At 41.2% G+C, this 23,971-nt stretch overlaps 1 protein-coding gene across 7 annotated transcripts in view; it reads right to left on the minus strand.

The window, feature by feature from the left end:
• The window catches only part of DIDO1 (death inducer-obliterator 1), a 71,814-nt gene that overhangs the window by 24,977 nt on the left and 22,866 nt on the right, over positions 1-23,971 (minus strand). For 6 of the 7 annotated variants that reach the window (XM_060277341.1, XM_035121386.2, XM_035121389.2 and 3 more), the window contains 3 exons: positions 22,112-22,430; positions 19,905-20,111; positions 16,910-17,135 (listed from right to left, as the gene is read on the minus strand). In XM_060277341.1, the coding sequence (XP_060133324.1) occupies positions 16,910-17,135; positions 19,905-20,111; positions 22,112-22,426 (748 nt within the window). In that variant the 5' untranslated portion in view covers positions 22,427-22,430. The remainder of the gene's footprint in view (positions 1-16,909; positions 17,136-19,904; positions 20,112-22,111; positions 22,431-23,971) is intronic. The other variant, XM_035121387.2, reaches the window with a different exon arrangement.

Below are 23,971 nucleotides of genomic sequence, written 5' to 3' on the forward strand. Positions count from 1 at the left end.
GCTGGAATGAGGAACAGTATAACACTCGTTAACAAGAGGAATGTAGTGTGAACTGTTCGTTATTACGCAGTTTTCAGTAATCATTTTTAAAGTAGCATCTTAAAATATAGGCCATAATTTTGGTAGCTGAAACCCATACTTGCTAAAAATTTCTAAACAGACATCTAAAACCTATTCTCATTAGATGTATTTAAATATGATCTCTGAAGTAATATTTTGCATGAGAGATCTGCTCTTCTAGAAATTCATGAGGTATCATGTACTCACATTTAGTGTGTTCTTTCTGTAACGCAGCATACAGCAATGTGCTTTGGTTATTCCAAGATAAACAATCTTTGTGGCTTTTGTTGCTGCTGCCTCTGCAGGCAGCAAAGTGCTGCTATCTTGAGCAAATGAGTTCATTTAAACTACTACAGTAGGAGTTGCATTCATTAATGATTTGCATACTGGATGGGATTAGAGTCCAACCACATAAGATGATTCAAAATACCCATGGAGAGCTAATGTTCTGTCCACTTGATCTAGTTGGTGTGTCTATATGTATGATAGCACTGTGAATGGCATGGCACTTATTGCCAGATTGAGAAAAGACCTGGAAATGAAGAGCCTGGAAATGTTTGCATTCGCGATTAGGCTATTTCAAGTGGTTTAGTTGAAATAAGTGAATAAATACTCCTGTTGAAGAGAGTACTGTGCCCTTACTATAAATAGTTCTTTATAGAGGTTCAAGAGCAGTAGGAGATAAGCACAATAATCTTGATGTTTATACTATAATGTTTATACTTCTGGAAAATTATACAGAACTTGCTTTTCAGAAAGGAATATTTAACCACAGAAAAGTTTTGTAATCTAAGATTGTTACCTTGCCTTTCTTTAGCAGTAAAAGCTTTTGTGTAAGGACAGCAACTGGATACAACCCATAGAGTTACACACACAACTATGTGTGTTCCAAGGTTGACTTGTGGCAGCAGCACAGCACAAACCTTTAACACTGAGTTAGCACTCTGACCATGGCATCCCATACTAAATACCCACATGGCAGAACAGTGGTCCAATAAAACCAGATTGCTAGAAAGACAAATTCTAATGCCTGTGGTTCCATGTTAAAAGTCAAATCTTTAGCATTTAAATAATTTTAATTTAGAGTTTCAAAACTTGCAAGTTACGTTTCATATGGAGACAATAAAAATCTGTACTTCATTATACTATAATGGTGACTTTTTACACCTATTAAAGTTTAGTTTCGCACAATATTTTTGATTTAGCACACCAATAGATTCAGAAAGAGATAACTTGTTCACTCTTTGCAATTAGGCTTCTTAAGATTGGAGATGCAACATCTGATGTGTTCATCCCAGTTACTCAAGTTTTCCTTTCCTTACTTGTGCATAATTTGCTCTTCCCAAATCCCTGTCCCCTCCATGCTTCAAAGCCAATTGTAGCTGCCACGTTCGAACTCCTAGTAGTCTCTTTTCCTAATCTACACAAATCACTTAAGTATTCACCTTATCCCCAGGGATACTCCTCCACGAGGATTCCTTTGAGGAATCTGATCACCCTGCTTTTTATCACTAGTTTTTGCAATAAATTAGAATCTGGCAATAGCATAGAGCAAACACAGGACTCTATGTACTTACAAATTCTGGAAAGCTCAGAATTTAACATTTGGCATAAACTGCAGCATTCTGAAAAGCCCAGCTCTTTTTATTTTTAAATCAAGTTTTATGTACCTTATTGTTGATACACCTTAAATCATGTGGACAATGCACTCCTGACAAAAAATGTCTTGCATTTTTATAATTGAGTAATACAGGGAGTCACTTTGGACAGCTTACTGTGGGAAAGTAGCATATAAACTAGACACCTCTGATGTCTGGTGTGGGAGAAGTAGATGTTTGGCATAGGGTCTCATTGAAACATAACTCTGCTCTTACGCAAACTGGTTTGAAGAATGGCACAATGGCTCAGTGTGTCTGACTGTTAACCAGAAGATTGGTGGTTTGAGCCAACTGAGGGACAGCTATGATCAGAATTACTGCATTGCAGGGGGTTGGACTAGATGACCCTTGAGGTCCCTTCCAACTCTGCAGCTCTGTGATTCCAAGTTATAAAACATATACAGAAAATGTTAGGTATACCATATACAGTATAGGAAAAATAGATCACCTTCAGGAACTGCTTTTGAGCTTGCCTTCTTATAAACAAAAGATCCTGAGATGCTCTTTTGTATATAACGGGTGTTCTCTATAGAAGAGGCACAGAGCCTCCCAAGGGCTGCAGTAAATTCTCTCTGGAAATGCAGGATTAAGACTTTATTTTTTTCAAATGGCTATGGTAATTTTTTGCTACTGAAACCTGCCTTTAGTTTAAGTGGTCGGTTTTACATCTGAAAAGTTAACAGGATCTAACCTCTTATTTTTTTTTTCCATTTTAGCAGTTGAACACTGACAGCTTGAAAAATACTGGCATATCTGCAATAGCTGCTATGCAAATGATTAGACACAACAGGAGGCATTTGCCGCACAGTAGCAAGCTTTCTGTTTGCTTCAGCTGTAACATTAACAAATCTACCAAAGCAATTGGGAGTTGAAGTAACTAAGAACTTAGTTTTTCATCATGGGATTCTCACTCATTCATTTTAACCTCCAGGTAACTGACCATGCCAGCAAGATCCCTTCTGGCTGTGAAGGGTGGAAGAGTTGTGAGGAATTTCACAGAGTGACAACACACTATGGGCTTCCCCGCTTATGCATACAAAGTGAGGTATTAATTCAATTTCTTGCCTGCCTTTCTTCATAAGGTCCCGAGGGTTATTTGGCATTAACAATTCTGAACCACATGTATTTCATCATAAAAAACCACCCACCCAGCCCATGGATACAAGGGCTCGTACTAGTTTACTGTGTTTTTATGTAGTATCAAACCCTTCTTCTCATGAAAGTAACTCAAATGTTACATTTTAAGAATGAGGGCTGCAGTGGGTGGTCTGGAATCACCTGATGCAGAATTGCTGAAGTGAAGATGATGTAGACCTTTTTAGTCTCTTGACTAGGAGACCACTGAAGACCCCATATAAGGGAAGTGCAAGAAAAACACTACTGGAGGCAGGGATCCAGCTTTAGGGAGATAAAATCGCCTAAGAACCCAAGAGCAACAGAGGAGCAAATACTGAGAAGAGAGACATGATTCTAGAGCAGCCTATAGACAGCCAAACATAAAATCCCAACATCCTGTGTACTTGGCTTGATTTTTCTGCCCTCTTTTCTCCTGTTACTGCCCATACTTGTACATTGTCACAGCAACGTACACATATTACGGGATAATAGCGGAACAGAGAAAAACAAACAAGCTGTATCCTCAGGCACCACACACGAGAAAAACACACCAGAACAGATGGGGTCTCAAATTGCCTGCAGGCTTGTTGTGCTCCCATTCGTGAAATGGGGGCTGGGGGCTTTGAAAACAAGTATAATTGCAGAGCTGCGGTCCAGGGCAGGTGCGCAGAGAGAGCGGCTGCAGCAGATGTCAGCCCTGATCTGTTATTTGTGGGCAGGAAGCTTTGAGGCCTTGAAGGTGAAGACGGAAAATCAACAGCGATAGCACCGTAGCTGCATGTCAATTGTATTGGTAGCTCCCCAAGTGCCCAACTAAGCAGCTACCTGGAGACACAGCTAGCTGCTACTGTTAAGGGGGACTCCATCCTATCCTAGCCAGTGTCCACATACCAACTAAACAGCTCCATCCAGACATTTTGGGGCAAAGTAGTTTACAGTGCCTGCAAATGTTCAAAGGCTGGCAATCACTGTATGCAGAATTATGGGAATTATATTCACAAATTCCAATAACTGTTAGTTGCAGCTGCTCTAGTAAAATCACTTACTTCTGCTGACATGAGATTTTAGTTGTCTTTGTAAGTTTAATACTAAGTGGTGACCATTCTGTTGGGCAGGTATGCCACAAATCAAGTCAAAAGTACGAAAAAATGTCATTCAGGTGCACATTACACCAAGCAGGGATCTGCTATGGAGTTTACTGAACTGGGCAGTAGGAAGGAGTGCAGGACTGTCCTTTTCCATAGCCACCAACCCAAATAAAATTGTCTTAGGTTCAAATTGTAGCAAATCTTAATATAGAAGGCTATTACACCAGACTAACACAAATCTAGACAATTACTTATATTAACTGTACAATTCACATTCCACTCCACAAGTCTGCAGAGATTACTCTGGTCCATAATCTGGGACAGAGTGTTCCAACCTTCCAAAGTGTGCGACAGGAGTACTTTGACACAGAAACCAGAGGCTGCACACTGAATTAATTTTTTATATTCTTAAGTATTTGCCATATAGCTAATATTATTTAATATACTCCATTAGTATATTTAAGGATAAGCATAATGGGACCTACGCCTGAGTTAGTATGTGCTGAATGAGGGTGCTAGGCTGTGATCTGCAAAATAGGATTGTAACTCCATGCGCGGTGAAAATGCACTGCAAGACTTATGTGTGTTTACTCATAAGCAAATCCTGTTAAGTTCACTGAGCCTTAAATATATATGTAGAGGTACCCAGTTGTTCATTATCAGTGTGGGGAAAATACCTCTCTCACATTAATATATTATCTTGTTGTCTCTTATATATACACAGAGCAATCCTGGGCAAGGTTAGAGGATGCAGCGGGGGAGAGCTGGCCCATTTGGCCTCGCAGGGGATGAGAGAAACAAGCGCCTTTGCCGTTTGTTTTCTTGTGCGCCTCATGTCAACAAGAAAAAAAAAGCCAGCTACTTGAGCCACTTTAAGAAGTCCTGAACACTGCCAAAGGCTGTCAAAAAATGGCCTTGAGGGCTGCATGTGACCCCCGGACTGCATGTTGGATCACCCTCATACAGGAAATCAAAATTGTTTGCGCATCTGTTAAACATCCATCTGAGGGGAAGTGGAGGTAACTGACAAATGGTATGACTTGGGAGTCAGGGAATTCTTCATGGGTCTAGCCTCAGCAACCTACACATGGCCATGATTGCATGAATACAGTCAAAAACTAGGCTCATATTGAGTAGACTATCTTTATACGTGTCATTTGTTGTAAAAAGCACTGATGCAGCTGAAGGCATAGCCTAGGGGGAAGTGACCAGTAACTTTAATTAGCTGATATCAAAGACAGAATTCAATTTCACCTAAAACTGAAAGCCATCCCATTGTGGCTGTAAATGCATAAAATCAAAGAGGAGAGTTTAAGCCGTCTTGGACACAGCACTCATTTGCAGTGCCATTTAGTGACCTGCATTTGTTCAGATCTGTGTGATGGTATTCCGACATAGCAGAATCCCTCATAAAAACAGCTCACTGTCTAGACCAGGTGTCAGAACCTTTGGCTCTCCAGATGTTGCTGAACTACAACTCCCATCATCTTTGGCCTTTGGCTGTGCTTGCTGGATTTGTAGTTCAGCAACGTCTGGAGGGTCAAAGGTTCCCCACACCTAGTCTAGAACATTTGAGCTTAAACTTTTTTTCCCCCTAGAAAGGCAGGAAGTACTTTCCTGTTTTGTTTTTTACTGTTTTGTTCTACTTTCTACTTTCCCCAAAGGCGGCAAATGTATATTACAGTTCAACCAGAAAGCCACTAACAGCTCATGCATGTATAGTGGTACCTCAGGTTACAAACGCTTCAGGTTACAGACTCCGCTAACCCAGAAATAGTACCTCGGGTTAAGAACTTTGCTTCAGGATGAGAACAGAAATCGTGCTCTGGCAGCACGGCGGCAGCAGGAGCCCCCATTAGCTAAAGTGGTGTCTCAGGTTAAGAACAGTTTCAGGTTAAGAACGGACCTCCGGAATGAATTAAGTTCTTAACCAGAGGTACCACTGTGTTATTCAGGAATGTGGTGGTGGTAGGAAATGCACAGAATTTCTAAAGTCAAATAGGAAAGGGAAGTGATTGCATTCTACTCATAGCTATTGCACCAGGCATGCACTCACCACCACCAGTTCTGTAGGCAGTAGCTAGCTTTTGGCTTAATACTGAAGACTGCAGCTGGATGGGAATCTTAAATGTCGCAGAAGTTTTATACAGCTTATCAAAATATATGACTTGATTATGCAGTAAAAACAATCTCTTAAAAGTAGTAGCACCTGTTATATACATAAAAGGCATAGGTAAGAGAGGTCTGCCTACTTGCTAGAGCATCGGGTGTTTATAGGGTTGAAGCTTACAGGAATGCCTATGCACAGGATTCTCACTATTTCAATTCAACAAATATTAAGATGCAGAAATCATAGCACATTAGATATAAAAATAACCAATTTAAATATGCCATTTAATATTTTTAGATCAGCTTTGTCATTCTTGCTGTTTTCTGAAAAAATCCCTGTATGTTGTTGACTTCAATTTGTTGACATGCACATGCTCACTGGAAAAATGGGACACCCAAGTTATGTTTAGATGTCCTGTAAATTAGGTAAGGCAACAAGAAGGAAGGCAAAGGAGGCTTTAAGAGAAACCTGTTCAGCCCATCCATTGTAGATTTACTGATGGGATATGAAGTTTAGACTTGCTGATCAAGTTGCATTTGGATAGGGAAATCTGCTCCTTCCCAATGAAATCTGGATTAGCATTAGAATTTGATGTGTGCAACTACAGGTTCTAACTTGCTTCCATCAGTTGCAAGAGGGAGTTCAATAGAAAATGACTTTCAATTCCTTACAGTGTGCAGGCAGACCCTAGATGGGGGCATATGCATACAGGTTTAACAAACTCCCCACCTAGCCATAATTGGTACTGCAGTTCTGATACCCCTATTGGTCGTTTGCAGTTCTCATTTGATGAAATCATAATATGTTGGAAAGTCCAGCCATAAAATTAGTCTACGTTGGTCATTCTGTTGAAAGGAGTAAACTGACAGTAGGCTCTCTGCCATCCTTCCTTGGAATCTTGTTTGTTCAGGGCCCATATTAGGATATTCATGTAATTTGGATTTAGGCGGCAGAGAAGAAAGTTCTCCCATAAGCTAACAATTCTACACTAAGCTCATGCTGACAATACCGAGACATTGGGAAGTGATTCAATACTCCCCAGGGGGATCTTCTTTCACTTTAGAAGGAGTGATGGAACTAATCACAAATGAATCTAAAGTCCTATGGTTAGCAACTGAACAGTGTATTCCATTAATGAATGCAACATTACATACTCCAATATTGGAACTGCCAGTTTTGGCTGCTCAGCAATTACCATCCAATTACCTAAAATATCAAAACATCCCTAGCAGTTTCATTGGTAGACTGGCAACTTCCATGAGGGAAAAAGAACACACCACCTTTCCTTAAATGTTGAGGGTGCCAAGCACATCTGTGTAGGCACATGTGGTACACGTTTAAGCCTTTGTTTGCAAGCCCATATACAGTCAGGTTCTGTATACCATCATCACAAAGCATATATATCTTTTGTATGTGAATACCACAAAAATATGAGCCAGTAAACAGAGATTTTAAAACATTATATGGAAGGCTGACCGGGAAGGGGGGGAGGGGCGCAGAAAGGTCATATAATTTAAATCCTCATCATATATGGCTTCAAAAAGTATTCACTTTAGATATGATAGTAACAATCACATTAAATGTGCTTTCTAGGTTTGCCCAGTGACACTAGTTCACTACAAGGATGAAAATCACAAAATCACACCCAGCTTATTTTTCAGATTTCTAGAAATTTCAGCTTAATCAAGTTTCTAGTCCTCATGAAATGTCTGCTGTAGTATGCATATGGAGCTGCTTCACATATATCACCTCAGAGCTCACCTACCAGTCCACACATGACTCCCCATCTTGTCTTCTACTGCACAATTCTCTAATGATGTCAGAAAAGCTAACCTTTTCCAAGTAGTAGTTTTGAGTGAACTACCACTGTTGCAGATTCAGATCAGAGTGCCTACATTTGGCTTAGAAATTTTACTTTGCTTACAAAGAAAATAACCAAATCTTTGAAATGGCTAATTTAATAATCTGCATCAGATGAAAGAAACCAGGAGCACTTTATTAAAAAAAACCTTATCTAAAACAAAGGCATGAATCTAATTTTCTCCTTGTGAAATGGCAATCATGTTCTTGCCAAACTGGGGGAAATTACTGTATGTGCGCTAAGAATACCCTACCTGATATACCAATTTGAAACCATTTCAGCAAAACACAGGCGGTTAGTAGTTCTGTTGAGATGATTATGCATCACACCTGCACATGACTGCTTCTCATTGCTGCCCATATGATTTGGATACCATGCAACAATGCAAAATTTCAGTAATAAAGCTATTTCAGTAATAAATTTCAGTAATAAATGCTTTGGTAACCACTGCAGCAGTAGCTTGTTATTTCACGGCTGCCTCAGTAACTGGTTGAAATAGGGCAAATCAACCCCATGATCCAGTTATACACTTAGTATCACACGAAATGTAAACTGCAGTAAAAGGGCTCAGGTGGCATCTTCTGGCAAGAAGCAAGATTTAGTATCATGTGTGGGATAGTTGGTAAGCATCTTGAGGATTGTAAATGCAAGCTCTGCTTAGGTTGATTTGAGAATTGAGTACATGGATTGTGCTAGTTTTGTTTGCTGTAGCTAAAATGTACAAAACACCCAAATACATTTTATTGCAGATTTCTGAGAAAGCAGTTTCTGCCAAGTCTGAGTGTGGCACAGTTTGCAATTTAATGATTCCCAGCGAGTGGGTTACGAGAATCTTGCGTGCTGTTCTTGGGTTGCTGATTTGTGCAAGGCTAAAACTAGATAGGAACTTCTGCAGGCCTTATTGGTCTCAAGAAACCAGATGGTCAGAATGCGGAAAAGTTTGCTCTCATTCCAACTCCCCTAAAGCCAAGGTGGCTTTTTACTGAATTTACTACGTTTCCCCTTTGCTGAACAGGGAAACTGAAATAGAAGGCTAAGCTAGTAATTCACAACTGCTGACACAGCTATTAGAGTGTGTTCAAGATCTTAGTAACTGTCTTATCAGTGGGCCAAACTTGAGGTAATTTTCATATGCTGCTAATCACATATGCCTAATCAATTCCAGTATTTATTGTATTTCCCTTTTTATTATACACTGACAATATTTAAATGCAGCCCTATTGCAGAATTGTGCTATGGAGTGTGTAATGTTCTCTTTAACAGAGAACATCCAGTCCTCTTAAGACAATGGAAGTGGAATGTTCTTGTAGGAATGACCAATCCCCAGGTAAATAAAGAACCACCCAAGCCCCCATTCACAGTGCAAAAGATGGGTGTGAAGGCTTGTAAGAGGGGTATTTTAAACCCCCCAAAAGCAAAACCCATTCCAAGCACTTCCATAATATTGAAGGATAGTATAAATGGCAAAGATAAGCAGGTGCTGCAGCCATTCCACAATATTACTTACCACAAACTGTAACTCAAGTGTTGCCTCTGCATGTTCACTGTTGGGAGATGAACACAACACTTCAGAGCATCAGCAGCTCGTAGAGCCATGCTTGAAAGACACTCAAGCATCCTAATGTAGCCCTGAATCTTTGGTTCCTAGATGTGTCACCAAAATCTGCCTCAAATCCTCCTGTCTGCGATTGGAGGAAGATAGTTCCTGTTATGCATTTAAATCTGTAAAGGTAAAGGGACCCCTGACCGTTAAGTCCAGTCACAAACGACTCTGGGGTTGCAGCGCTCATCTCGCCTTACTGGCTGAGGGAGCAGACGTTTGTCCGCAGTTTTTCCGGTCATGTGGCTAGCATGACTAAGCCGCTTCTGGTGAAACCAGAGCAGCATATGGAAACGCCGTTTACCTTCCCGCCAGAGTGGTACCTATTTATCTACTTGCACTTTGATGTGCTTTTGAACTGCTAAGTTGGCAGGAGCTGGGACTGAGCAACGGGAGCTCACCCTGTTGCGGGGATTCGAACCGCTGACCTTCCGATCGGCAAGCCCTAGGGCTCAGTGGTTTAGACCACAGTGCCACCCGCATTATGTATCAATTATTTTTTGTTCCTGGTTCTCCTTCTGGACCCACTAAGCACCTTCTAAAGTGCATCTAAAGGGACCCCTGACCATTAGGTCCAGTCATGACCGACTCTGGGCATGCGGCGCTCGTCTCGCGTTATTGGCCGAGGGAGCTGGCGTTCAGCTTCCACGTCATGTGGCCAGCATGACTAAGCCGCTTCTGGCGAACCAGAGCAGTGCTTGGAAACGCTGTTTACCTTCCCGCTTGTAGCGGTACCTATTTATCTACTTGCACTTTGACGTGCTTTCAAACTGCTAGGTTGGCAGGAGCTGGGACCGAGCAACGGGAGCTCACCCCATCGTGGGGATTCGAACCGCCGGCCTTCTGATCGGCAAGCCCTAGGCTCTGTGGTTTAATCCACAGCGCTGTTTACCTTCCCGCTGTAGCTGTACCCATTTATCTACTTGCACTTTGACATGCTTTCGAACTGCTAGGTTGGCAGGAGCTGGGACCGAGCAATGAGACCTCACCCCGTCGTGGGGATTCGAACCGCCGACCTTCTGAGCGGCAAGCCCTAGGCTCTGTGGTTGAACCCACAGCGCCACCCGCATCCCAAAGTGCATCTACCCCCCTCCCCCAATCTCAAAACACGCTGCATTGCCCACCCCTCTCAAGGGTCATCAAATCAGGCTTGAAAGCAATGCTTGCTTTAAACCCAGATTCTGGACTCCAAGTGTTAGAACAGGCTGTTCATCTGTGTCAGGATTTCCTCGTAATAGTTAGACAAGTCTATGAGCATTTCCCCAATTCAAGTCACCCATGACTGCTTGTTGGTTCAATCTATTTTCAGTTGTACTACTCCCCACTTGGAACAAATGTAAACTGCAACTGTTTGCTGCTGCCTACAATCAGCTTTCGAACTTGTAGAACTTGATTAAGGCAGCTTCTCTGCATTTCAACCATGATCATATTCTAGATATGGGTGAATTAGCTTTCTCCAGCCTTACAAAAGGGAAACTGAAGGAAAATGAATGCTGTCTATACACAGTGCTGTACAGAAAATAAATATAAGGCATTGCTTCATGTGTGTTTGATATAGCCTTTTAGAAATGATTAGTGATGAACCTGTTTTCAACTTAGCTGGGCAATTGTGACGTGCTGTGTGATGAACTTTAAACAGCCTTATCAGTAGTGATCTACTATAGGCAGGGAAGGATAGCCGCTTTTCAGGACGGTTTTCTTCCTCTGAATCATCCAAGGTGGCACCAATTGCAAATGGGACATTGAACTGGCAAGCCCTGGTGCTGAAGGTTTATGGAAACCTATCATGGCAAGGTCTAGCATGCCTTCCTTGGACATCTAGAGTCTCACCAGTTGGCCTGTGGGACAAGAAAAATCTCCACACACTCCCAAACCCAACTCAGGTAAGTGGATGTTTCTGCAGCTTATACACCTCCCCTGCAATATGTGGTGCAGCCCACCGCTTAAGTCTTCTTGCATAGATCTTGAAGATGTAGCTCCACGGAGGGCATCTTCAGCTCCCATTCACTGCTTTCAGGCACAGGCAGAAGCCACGCAGCAGTCCAGATCTGCTCCTTTGTCTGTAATACTGGAAGTATGAGACATCAGCACGGAGAACCCCTTTTATTTGGAGGGGAGGAGGAAGAGTTCCAATTAGTTACTCAGCCAGTTTAAGGTAATGATGATTAAAAACACAAAACATATATAGTAGGAAGGAGCCTTACATTCCCTTTATATTTGATTAACCAAGAAAGAATTGAAGAGGTAGACACATGACAGCCCCAAACTTGCCCCGATTCTGCACACTACCCTTACTTCTATATAATCATCTTTTTAATTCCAGGCTAGTATGTAGCGTCTTACACCTACCCAGGATGGAACATTTCGCAAATGCTCTAGGGCACAATATGGCACAATAGGGCACAAAATATGACTTGCTCTGATCAGAACAAATGCTCAAGTGATTAGAACACTCATATTTAAGCACTTGTCTGGCGCCTCTGGCGATCACGAATACCAGATAGGCAAGGGCACAAAATTCCCTCAAGACCAATTTGTTGCAATTTATTAGCTTCTACCCTGGCTGTGGGAAAAGGAAAGCCCCTTCCTCCTTTGCCAGCACAAACGTGCAGCAGAATACCCAGAGAGCAGGCCTTTTTATTGCTTACACAGGAGGCAGTCCCTTCTTGTGCACCTAGCATATAAATCAACCAGGCTGTCAGTGTTGGAAGGCTGTCAACAAATATCTCCTCTGTCAGCCTCCTACACTTTTACTAGCCTTTTTACTCATAAAAGGAAACCCTCTCATGAGTAAGTATTTTTTGCAGATCAGTCACTAATTAACAAGGCTGGATTTTTAGAGTACTCGTAGTCTTTCTATTCCCATAAATACTACCCTCTGGTTTTCAACAATTCTCATCTGAAAAAGCTCTACAATGAGAAAACATTGAACTTCAAGGTGTTCTGCTGTTCTTGAAGAAAAATTAGTGATATGCTTCCTCTACTGTTAAGTCGCGAGAGTTCTTAATGATTTCTCCACATACGTTTAGAATATCTTGGCTGCAATTTTGAGATGTTGCCAGCCCCTTCCTCTTCTCACCAGAATGCTAATTACTTCTATTTAAACACTTTTAATTGATTAATGGAGTTTACAACAGCACTCTGACACTACTCTTGACCTCAGTATAGATCAATGTGATGTTAAAGCATCCTAGCACTTTAAAACTAACTTAAATACTCCTCTCAGCCCTTCCTTTCCATTAAAGACTAGTCCTGACTTCTTATTAGAAAAAAGTAGCTTAAAGCAGGACCAGTAACTATATACTACTGTAATTTAACCCTTTCATTGCTAGAATTTCTTTTTGAATTCCTCTTTTGCTTATGGACCCAGCCACCCAGAGTGGCTGGTGCAACCCAGTCAGATAGGTGGTGTGTTAGTAATAAGTTATTTTTATAAGGGCTTGTCATATATACTTCCCCTAATTTCATTGTTGCTGCTTTTTCTTTCACAGCTTTCCACTGTCAAAACATTTTCATCCCCCAGTGACTCTCAATATTCTAGTTTTTACAGAGAGAAATAAAAGCTACAAGGAAATTTTTGAAGTCAGAAGTACATTAAAGCTTTCATTGTGGCCAGTAAATCTATCAATTTCGTTTTTCTCAACTGCAAAGGAAAAGCAGATGGTATGTTGAGAGATGTTTAAATCCTATCATCAATGTTCTAATTCTAGACAGTTAGAATCAACTGAGGATAACAAAAATTAAGAAACTTTATCTCTCTCCTGCCCAGTAGGTGGCAGAAGGTTCATCCATCAGATTTCTGGATTGGTTTTGTAATAAGTTTCTTACCAGCACTTGAAATACTCTGTCCCATTATTTGGATTTTAATTCCACATTCTTTGTTTGTGACTACATTTGTCCTGCAGCCATCTCAAGACTGCATGACAATGTATGACACCATCATACTTTCAGAATGACAGAGTAAGTGAATTCCCTACTGACCTGCATTAAAATACATCAAAAATGCTATTGCAATAGACACATATACATAATTATGGCAAAACAGATTTGGTTTTATAGCTGTGTGTTTAATGTTGAAGTTGTGTACTGAAAAGCATGTTTAAGTAATCTGAAATTCTCCTTTCCATCCTACTCTCATAAAGCAGGGTATGATTGTATATTGTTTGCTGTTAAGAAACAAATAAATTCAAGCATAGTCAAATAGCAGAACTTTTTGAATCTAATGTGGGGAACTCAGGTTCAAAACCTTGTTCAATTAGAACATTCACCAGGAAGTCACTATCTCTCAGCCTGACTTGCCTTACAAGGCTGTTGTCAGGGTAAAATGGGGTAGCCCACAATAAATTTCTCTAATAAGACTGAAAGAAAACCCCACTCTTTTTCTGAGTAACAGAAATTTTTCTTCCAGTGGCTGAGTACCTGTAAACAGTGACAAAGGTGTGATAGGAATGTTAGGGTACAGAACATTGCTTCCTTTCCTCAGTACTAGAACAGTTTCATTGAATTCAAGATAGTGACTCAATAGCCATGGACTATAAGTCCAAATTGAGAACTTGATCTGCTAATTCCCAACCCTCTCCCTACGAGCATATTTGTTTTATTTTTTAAAATATAATCATGGGTAAGGGACATTTGATGTTATAGTAAGATACCCGTCACAGTAATAGGATATATAATACTGAAGCTACTCCCTCGCCTCCCCACAGTCCACTATCAGCCTACATGGTATACTGGCACATTAGGGAATCCTTTTCCTCCCTACAGTGTTATTGTTTTGCCCAGAGCAATATGCATGGAATCTCCTTCATTCTTTCCATCTGAAGTTCCTCAGAACAGCAGTATCATGTGTTTGCTTAATGTGTAGTAGGGTCCCACAAGGTGCTGGGTGCAGTATTGAGCAGAACTCTGAAAAGGACCTAACTGTACAAAATTACTCTAGAGCAGGCATGTCAAACCTGCGGCCCTCCAGATGTTTTGGCCTACAACTCCCATGATCCCTAGCTAGCAGGACCAGTGATTGGGGAAGATGGGAATTGTAGTCCAAAACATCTGGAGGGCCGCAGGTTTGACATGCCTGCTCTAGAGCAACATTTCCCCAAATTCCTCCCCCCCCCCCCACAGACACAAACCACCTGAAAATTACTGAGGGTCTTGGAGAACTACTTAATGATTTTTCTTGTTTGTTGTAGTGACTGTGATGCACTGTGCTAGACTGTATTGTTGGAGAAATGTCATGGACCACTTGAATGAAGCCTGCAGACTAGTTTGGGAACCTCTGCTCTAGAGTAACGTATGGCTATTATAAAAGAAAACAAGTGCAGTTAACTAAGAAGTTCCCTTTACTAACATCTTATTTAAGAGTGTGATGAGGTTTTTAGGGTCATTTTTCAGGAAAATGAACACTCACAACCAGGCACTACAGTGCAGCGAGCATCCAATCAGCATGGGGTCATAAGTACCCTCCTTAGGTACAGAGCAGAGAGGCGCCATGTTACTTTAGATACGTCTGAGGAGTGCAAAGACATGCAAGAGTAGATGGAGCACAGTAGGGTGCCATGTCTCTAATGCTGTAGAGCTTACTGCTCTCTGCCATATTAGTGTGTTTTTCAGAGATCAGAAAGGAGATGAATGAAGTTTCATGTAATGTACGTGAGATCCAGATCTACTCCATCAGGTGATGATCAATAAGACTTCTGTACATGCCCAACCCCACAGAGTGGCAGGACTAATCAGTCTACAGATAAAAATCTTGTATAACACTGCCTCCCAAGAAAGGGGGAGGAGTAACCACTCCTGGATAACCTCCACCACTGAAGGAGAAAGGAGTCGTTTCAATGAATGAATTTATATTTGGTAGTTTAGCAGTGATACAAATAACTCGAAGACATTCATAGAACTTACCTTGAAGTGGGAGCACCTTCTAGAGATGGTGAAAGCTCTTCACTAAATGCAAACTAAACGAATATGTCCATTTTCAAGCATAACAGCAACAAAAAAAGATAGTTCCAACTCTAAATTTCCCTGCTAGTTATGGGATTTCACAAAAATGCTCACATTTTGATAATGTACCAGTTAATTGATATAGACATTGCTAAGATTAGGCTTCTCAATAGTCACTTGCCTGGCAAAGTAGCCTTGGAGTGACTAGGTAAGGAAGCTTTAGTAAGCTGGAAGATAACTGGCTCCTTCAGACTGTTGTGCCAGAAGTGACTCATAGGGCTATGTGCAGGCAGGCGGACTGGAAAGCTTCGTAGATTTCGTTGAAAGGCTGGGCTGGGTTAATGAAAGTGAAAGGAGAAACAAACCTATGGGAGGTTTTAAATAAAGGTGTTTGGATCCTACATGCCTTAGATACAAAGTCCTCCTGCTCTTGGCTGCCACTGACAAGCAAAAGGCATTACTTTATGGGTCAAACCCCCCAAAATGAAAGCAGGCCAAAACGAAAGGTGGCTTCTCCTCAAGCCCTGGAACTCCACTCTTTCAGGGTTTCACCAAAGCCATCTTCCAGTGGTAATCAAGCAAACATTTAGAGACTGTTATCTTAGTAGCAGACCTAAGAGTTTTGTCTTTTTCTACTGTTACTGATGCAGAGCCTTATATCGGGGATTACAAATATGTCTGACACATTTGCGCATTAAGTCCTTTACCTTTTGCCATGCAATTAAAAAAAAACTGCAACACTGTTTAAATGAAGTAAAACAGGCCTAAGAGAACAATAATTTTTACATTGCAAAGTGCTAGCTTACTTACCTTTATAAGCTAAATGTTGCCAAAAATGTTTTTCAAATACTTTCAAGTTGTGACATTCAAGGTGAGAACTCTCTTCCTATTGTTCTACCTTGATGAAAGCCTCTGACACATAACTTTCATAGATAAAAATCCCTATGGTTTAAGATGGGCCTGGACATGATTTCACGTAAGTCACGTTCTTGGAAGGAGGATCAGCCCCTCCCAAAATTAATACCTAAAAGTTGTGTGGTTGTGTATGCATGTAAATTATCCATTTGAATCATTCAGAAACCATGTAGACCTGACATTCCCAAGTCATAATGCAAAGGCAGATAGGGACTTAAATGAAAGTGAACAAAACAGTTACTCTGTACATTATATAAACTTAGGAAACAAATAAATGTTTACCATTACCTACCTTCTATTAGAACATACCTATCATCTATGAAAAATAATAGGTTTGTTAACCTGCAAGTATACGCCATTTTATACAACCTGAGGGAAACCCCCAAGCTGTCGTTTCTATATATGAGCCTTGAAACTCTCCCTGAGAGGTATGTGTGCAAATCTTTGAAGATGGGGAAAGACCGTAATTAAAACCCCTTTCTAATTTAACAGGGTCAAAAGTTGAAAGGTACTCAAGGAAAGTGTAATGATTGCAGAGGTATATCCCTGTGAAATACATACATTTGAACAACAGTGATGATGAAATGGCAGGAGTCTTTTCTGGCTTTACTGCATTATAATTATGATCGCTTGCCCAGGATGGTGTGCTGCTTTCTGAAGCTGGCTCTTTAGTAACTGTCTGAGTATTTACTTCGGTCTTTACGGGTGCTGCCACAGTTTTCTTCATGATAATCTCTCTTTTTTCAGGAGCTGGTCTCTTCTGTGTGGAGAGAGGTTTGATACCGGCCTGTGTAACCAGCAGAACCTTAATCACTAAGTATTACAATAATACAGTCATAATAACACAGGAGTAGAGGTCAGTTCATTATGTATTAGAGAACTTACAAACATCTCATACAACAAAATTCCGTATTATATTTCTCTGCATGCCACCTCAAGAAACTATAACCATGGCTTGGGATCAATAGTATGCACAATACACAACTATAGCAAAGTGAATGCAGATCATATAGGGTGGCTGAGCACCTGTTTGTAGCTGATGTTCAGCCAACCCATGGATTAACATGGGTGCAAAGGATCTGAAACAAAGAACAACCTGCGCCTAACTGTGGATATAATTTGTTTGGGGAGCCTCCATGAGTACAGGAAGTTCCCCACTTCAGCGGTTTCCACTCCCTGAATTGGTGGATGACTGCAGGGGACAGGGAAGAGATTCAGTTTAATGCACTCATGATCAAGTGACTACACAGGGCAAATGTTTTCAAAATCATTCTCTATTCTGCAATAAATTGTTCTGCTATTCCTATGACCATTAAACATGTAGATCGTTGCCCTCCATGAGTTGGTGTGCAACAGTGAGGCACAGCTTAGTGTGCTGATCCCTGTTCTCAAGTATGTTTTTAGGCAGAAGGCCTTCTCGGTGGTGGCGCCTGCCCTGTGGAACGCCCTCCCAACAGATGTCAAAAAGGAAAACAACTACCAGACTTTTAGGAGACATCTGAAGGCAGCCCTGTTCAGGGAGGCTTTTAATGTTTAATAGATTATTGTGATTTATTTTTCTGTTGGAAGCCGCCCAGAGTGGCTGGGGAGACCCGGCCAGATGGGCGGGGTATAAATAATAAATTATTATTATTATTATTATTATTATTATTATTAATTATTATTATTATTATTATTATTTTACAAGCAAGAACCTCTGTATGAGGCTATTATGAGAACTGTATCAGCGTAATGAGATCAAATGGGGCACTAATCTTCAATTGTGAACCTGTGTGTGCCAGAAATGTATCAAATGTCTTTTTCAAGGAATGTTACTGGTTTGGAGTTTTGCTTTTTTTGATACCTTCTGGTCTTAATGTGGCTAACAATCTTTGTAGTTGCTTTGTAACTAGTGCTATAAAACAGCATATTCTTGGGAGAGACAGCAGTTCTTTTAATGATTCTGTAAAGCAGACATACAGTGGTACCTCGCTAGACGAATGCCTCGCGCAATGAAAAACTCACAAGACGAAAGAGTTTTGCGTTGCGCGAGGGACTCGCAAGATGGCGAGGTGTTCTATGGCCGCCGCTTTCTCTTGCGAAGTTTCAATGATTAAGTTTTAATGCATTCCTATGGGAAAACGCGACTCGCAAGACAAATCTTTCGTAGGACGAATTGAGTCCTGGAACGAATTAAATTCGTCTTGCGAGGCACCACTGTATATATAATGCTGTTCTCACATCAATGGTGGTGGTGGGATTTAGGATGGGAAATGCAATCCCCCACCCCTTCCTACAACACCAGAAGTTGTGATCATTCAAATTAGCTAAATGGATAGAAGATTCAGGACACACAAAAGGAAATACTTCTTCACACAGTATAAACTCATCAAAGTATGACAATAACCAACATAGACTGCTTTAAATGGGGATTAGTTAAATTCCTTGAGTACAGTGGTACCTCGCTAGACGAACGCCTCGCGCAATGAAAAACTCGCAAGACGAAAACATGTTGCTTTTTTTTTGCAGACTCACAAGACAAAGTTTTCTATGGCCGTGGTATAGAAAACTTTGCAAGACGAAGCAGGGCAGGGGTGCCACGAGGAGGAGAAAGTCCAGGGATGGCCCATCAAGGAGACCGAACCTCCTCCGGGGAGCCCGCCCGCCTCGCGCTTCCGCCGCCATCGCCCGGCTTCCACAGGGACATGGCGATTGGTGGCACCACACCGAAACAGCCGCTGGCAGCCGACCAGCAGCCGGATCCCCCCTCACTCTTGCCTTAAGCCGCCGTGCAGAACCCCGAGGGAGTGGAGCCCCTTCTTGGCTGGGTACACGAGAAAGCTGCACGCGAACGGGAGAGGCTGTCTGTCTGGTTGGGCACAAGAGTCCGACTGCTGGGGAAGGAGGGAAGGAGCCTCTCCCTGGCCCTCCTCCTGCTTCCCCCTCCCCATAGCCTTAAAACCTCCAGAGCGGTCGTGGTGCTTGGGGGCAATGTGGCTGCTGTGGCTGCTCCTGGGCTTGGCGGGTGAGTCAGGGTTTGTGAGCACTGGATTGCGCCTTAAGCTGCTTTGCTATGGAGTCATTTCATTGGAGATCTCTTTTTTTGCCCATAGGAACACATTAATTAAATTTCAATGCATTCCTATGGGAAACAGCGCTTCGCAAGACGAAATTTTCGCAATACTAAATGACTCGTGGAACGAATTAATTTCATCTTGCGAGGTACCACTGTATAAGGTTATCAATAGTTATATACAACAGGAAGAAAATTAGTTACCATACCACTAAGGTACACAACAGTGGAAATGCCCTGCTTGTGCATTTCTCATAAGCCACAGAGGGAACAGGATGGTGGACTAGATAGGCATTTGTTCTGATCCAGCAAAGATATTATGTTCTTAGTTAGATAGACTGATGAGATCTCATCAAGGGAGCACACAAAATAACTTCATGAAAAATCTGGATCTTTTACCATGCAAATGCATTTTTTTCTATTTTACAAAATGTCTGTCTCTCCAAGATCTCTCTGTGTGTGGTTTGGTAAGGGCTATTTGCTTCAAAAACAATTCAGACTTACCATAGGCTGAGGTTTTACGGCAACAGCTCGTTCAACTTTTGGTTTGGTCTTCTCTTTTGGCTTTTGCTCTTTACCTTCACTTAGAAACTTCATGGTGGCTGCAGCATGTTTGAGAATGCATTCATGTCCACAGTACACAGAACCTGACTGAGCGACATTAGAACACCCTGGGCCAATGCAACTGGCTGCTTCAGGCTCTTCAACTACCTGAACAACAGCACAAGAAATTAAAAGAGAAAAGAAAAAATATTTAACCACTTTATCACTGGCAAGATTTTGACACAACAATGCTAAAAACCAAGCTGTCTTACATGCACTTTGACAAAGTTCAGATATATTTTAAAGAATTGCTTTTCTTAATGGTGGTTTGCCCTTCCATTTTTCACCTGTTTCTATCTTTTTCATATGTGTTCATGTGCTAAAGACTGTCTGCATTTTGCGATCTATAGGTGTTTTTCTTACTTTTCTGCATGTATGTTTGGATGTACATTCTAAAAAGATTTGTAGAACTTGGGTTTTTGTTTTCTTAGAAATAGCCAAGTCTACTTGACTACTTAGTCTACTTGACTAAGAAGGGTAATGTTAAGTTCTAACACAGTGACAACTTCTATGAGCAAGGCCAGTGGGGATGCGGAATCTACTTTTGCCTTCTGGGAGGATTCCTCCCACATAAAGGTGAACTAATCAGTATGAATCCATAAGTGAATGAAAGGAGTTCACAGAAAGAATGTTTTCCACCCTTTCTCCCCCTGCCCCCTCCCCAAAGCCTCCCTGGAAGAATGGGGCCCTCTCCTGAACCACATCAGAATGAGTGTAGGGAAAGTAAATAAATCATCTGAAATGCAGACATCTCATTTGATTTGGGACATTTCCCCTTCCCTTTGCACCCCACCCCCCGGTACTCCATTCCTCACTTTCTAAACACTCTATGGGTGGTCTCCCATCTCTCAAATCTGTTCTGTTTCCTCCACCCCAATTACTGGTATGTTCCACACTTTGATAATCTATTCCAGAATAGATGTGTCTTAAATTATGCCTTTACTAGAAACTAGGGATTAGCAAATTCCTTATTAGTTCATGGTAAGTTTTACTCATGGAGTTATATATCACATATAGTATAAGATTAAGTGAAATTTGCATAATTTGTCTACTATAATAATGTGCCTCCAGAATCTGGTTTATCATCAAATGTGTGGAGGAAGGATCTGCTTTAATAATTCATCTCCCAACAGTTATGCTGATTATTTTTATAAATTTTATTTTATAAAGTGAAAGTAGATTTGGGACTTTTCAGGGAAGACCAATTGCAAAAGGATTTAGATTATGGCACATTCCAATAAAAATGCCAGGACTCTCTAGTAACATCTAATAAACTCTACACCAAAATTAACAACAGAAATTGAAATCACATATAGCCATGATAGGTGGGGAGCTTGATCCTCCAAATGTTCTTGGACTCCAACTTCCATCAAACCTAGCCAAAATGACCAATAGTTAGGGATGATGGGAATTGTAGACTAACATTTGCAGGGTCAAAGACTTCCTATCCCTGATATAGAAACCTAGGAAGCAATTAGCAACTTCTGAGATTCAGAAATGAACAGAGGCTTTCATAATAATCTGTTCCCTATTCTTAAAATAACTGAAGCACAATACAAAAAGAAATTATGGTTATGGATAGCTCATCCATATCTTAAATGGATATTTATGCAGCAGGGTGTGCCTACTATGACTATTCCATATGAATATGTTGCTCCCTCACCCCACCTTTCCTTTTTAGTATACACAGGATAAATAGGACAATTATGGAAGGAGATACTTAGGGGATAGGAAATAGAGCAAAAAGAGAAAGCATTTTGTTAATGTAATGTCTAAGAAACTTGGTAACATTTAAACAAACATCAAATTATAGCCCTATAGCAAGAGAGAACTAAGATAGGATGACAGAACAGCATGCAGATGCAACCAAGGTAGCTAAGAATGAGCAATACTTCGCCTATTTCCTCTTCTAAAATATATTAGTATTCTGATGCACTAAGTATAATGAATTACCTAAGTAGTGTATTTGCTTAATATGATAACTAACACACCGTACTAAAAATAAAAAATTAATTATACCTAGGGTGACTTTTTCTTTCACTTCAATTCTGAACCAGAACAGTTGCACTAGACACTTAGCCTCATGCCACTACAAATTAAATACTCACTGGTTGAAATATTTTGAGCTTTTTCTTTCCACTGGGATTTGCAGCCTTTTCAATCCGTCCCTTGATTCCTTGGTCTTCAATGGACTTTTGCTCAACAGTTCCTATGCTTGTAAGCTCTGTGCCATCACCTGTTACCTGTCCCAACATGGTTTGTTGTTGGTCTGCGTCCATAACTGTCTCATCATGCACCTGCAGAATGGTGCAATTTGGGCAGATATAGTCCTCCCCGTTCCTTTCCAAGAGTCGTCCACGAGCCTCTGAAATCCCTACGCAGTTCCCATGAAACCATTCCTCACATCTATCACAACAAATCATAAACCTAAAAAAGGAAAGGGTTGGCAAAAATGTGAAATACTTCAGTTTTACAAAATCTGTCTGATTACAATCAAATACAGCCAATAAGTTTAGTTATATCACCACCACAACAGTAAATAAAAAATATCCCACATCTACAGTGGTACCTCGACTTACGAAGACGATCCGTTCCGCTGCCGTCTTCGTAAGTCGAAGTCTTCGGATGTCGAAGCGCTGCTTCTGCACATGTGTGAAGCGCGATTTCGCGCTTCTGCTCATGCGCCGACCGTGCGCACCGCTTTGCGCAGGCGTCGACCGCGCGCACGGGGAAAATACTTCCGTGGTTGTCGACTTTGGAAGTCGAAACCTTCGGAAGTCAAATCGTTTGGTTGTCGAGGTACCACTGTATATGAAATCAGACAAAAGCTTATTTCATTATCCCATTTAACTCTTTTCTTTACATAATTAAATGCCCAAATATCTCAGTAAATGCTGCAATTTAACACCACCTTCACCCCTACATATGACTCCCACTGCTTTGCCAAACCCATATACAATTGTCTTTCTTTGTCACCTTTGCATTCCTACAGACTACTCAGGAACAACAATGGCTTCAAGTTACAAGAAAGGAGATTCTGACTAAACTTATGGAAAAGCTTTCTGATGTTAAGAGCTGTTCAGACTCCCTCGGGAGGTTGTGGACTCTCCTTCCTTGGAGATTTTTAAGCAGAGGTTGGATGGTTATCTGTAATGGTTGCTTTATCTGAGATTCCTGCACCGCAGGGGGTTGGACCACATGACTCCCGGGGTCCCTTCCAACTCTACAATTCCATGATCCTCTAACAAACCTTCCCAAAACTGCATTTTCCCTTCCTGAAAATTCAGAGTACTACTTCCCTCTTGACAGATTAAACCATATGAACGCTTCCACCCTAAATTAGAACTTCTGTACCTCAGACTACTGGGACTGAACAATAGTGGTAGATGTATGTGAAGGGCCATGTGGTAGCACAGCAGATGCATTTAAATTGTGCATTCATAGCAACACAAAATTAAATTGTTGTTTGAAAGTTCCATATGCATGCTCTCTCAACTGTATTCAACAACTACCCCTCTATCCCTCAAAACCAGGCATTCCCAAACTTTGGCCCTCCAGATGCTTTGGACTACAATTCCCATCATCCCTGACCATTGGTCCTCTTAGGTAGGGATCATGGGTGTTGTAGGCCAAAACATCTGGAGGGCCGCATTTTGGGGATGCCTGCTCAAAACTGTACAAAACTTTCAAACCTTTATAAAAAGTACTTGTACATAATAGACGGTCTCTTAGAGCAGAAATTTCAAAATTGTCTATTTTATGTTTAATCAATGAGTACACATCAACACTTCAACTCTCAAGCTTCTGTAAGAACCCAACTTCCTGAATAAAGATTTTATCCGACTACTATACAGTGGTACCTCGGGTTACAAACACCTCGGGCTACAAACACTTCGGGTTACAGACTCCGCTAACCCGGAAGTAGTATCTCGGGTTAAGAACTTTACCTCAGGATGAGAACAGAAATC

The sequence above is a fragment of the Zootoca vivipara genome, chromosome 7 (assembly GCF_963506605.1).
Source record: "Zootoca vivipara chromosome 7, rZooViv1.1, whole genome shotgun sequence".
In the NCBI taxonomy this organism is placed as follows: domain Eukaryota; kingdom Metazoa; phylum Chordata; class Lepidosauria; order Squamata; family Lacertidae; genus Zootoca; species Zootoca vivipara.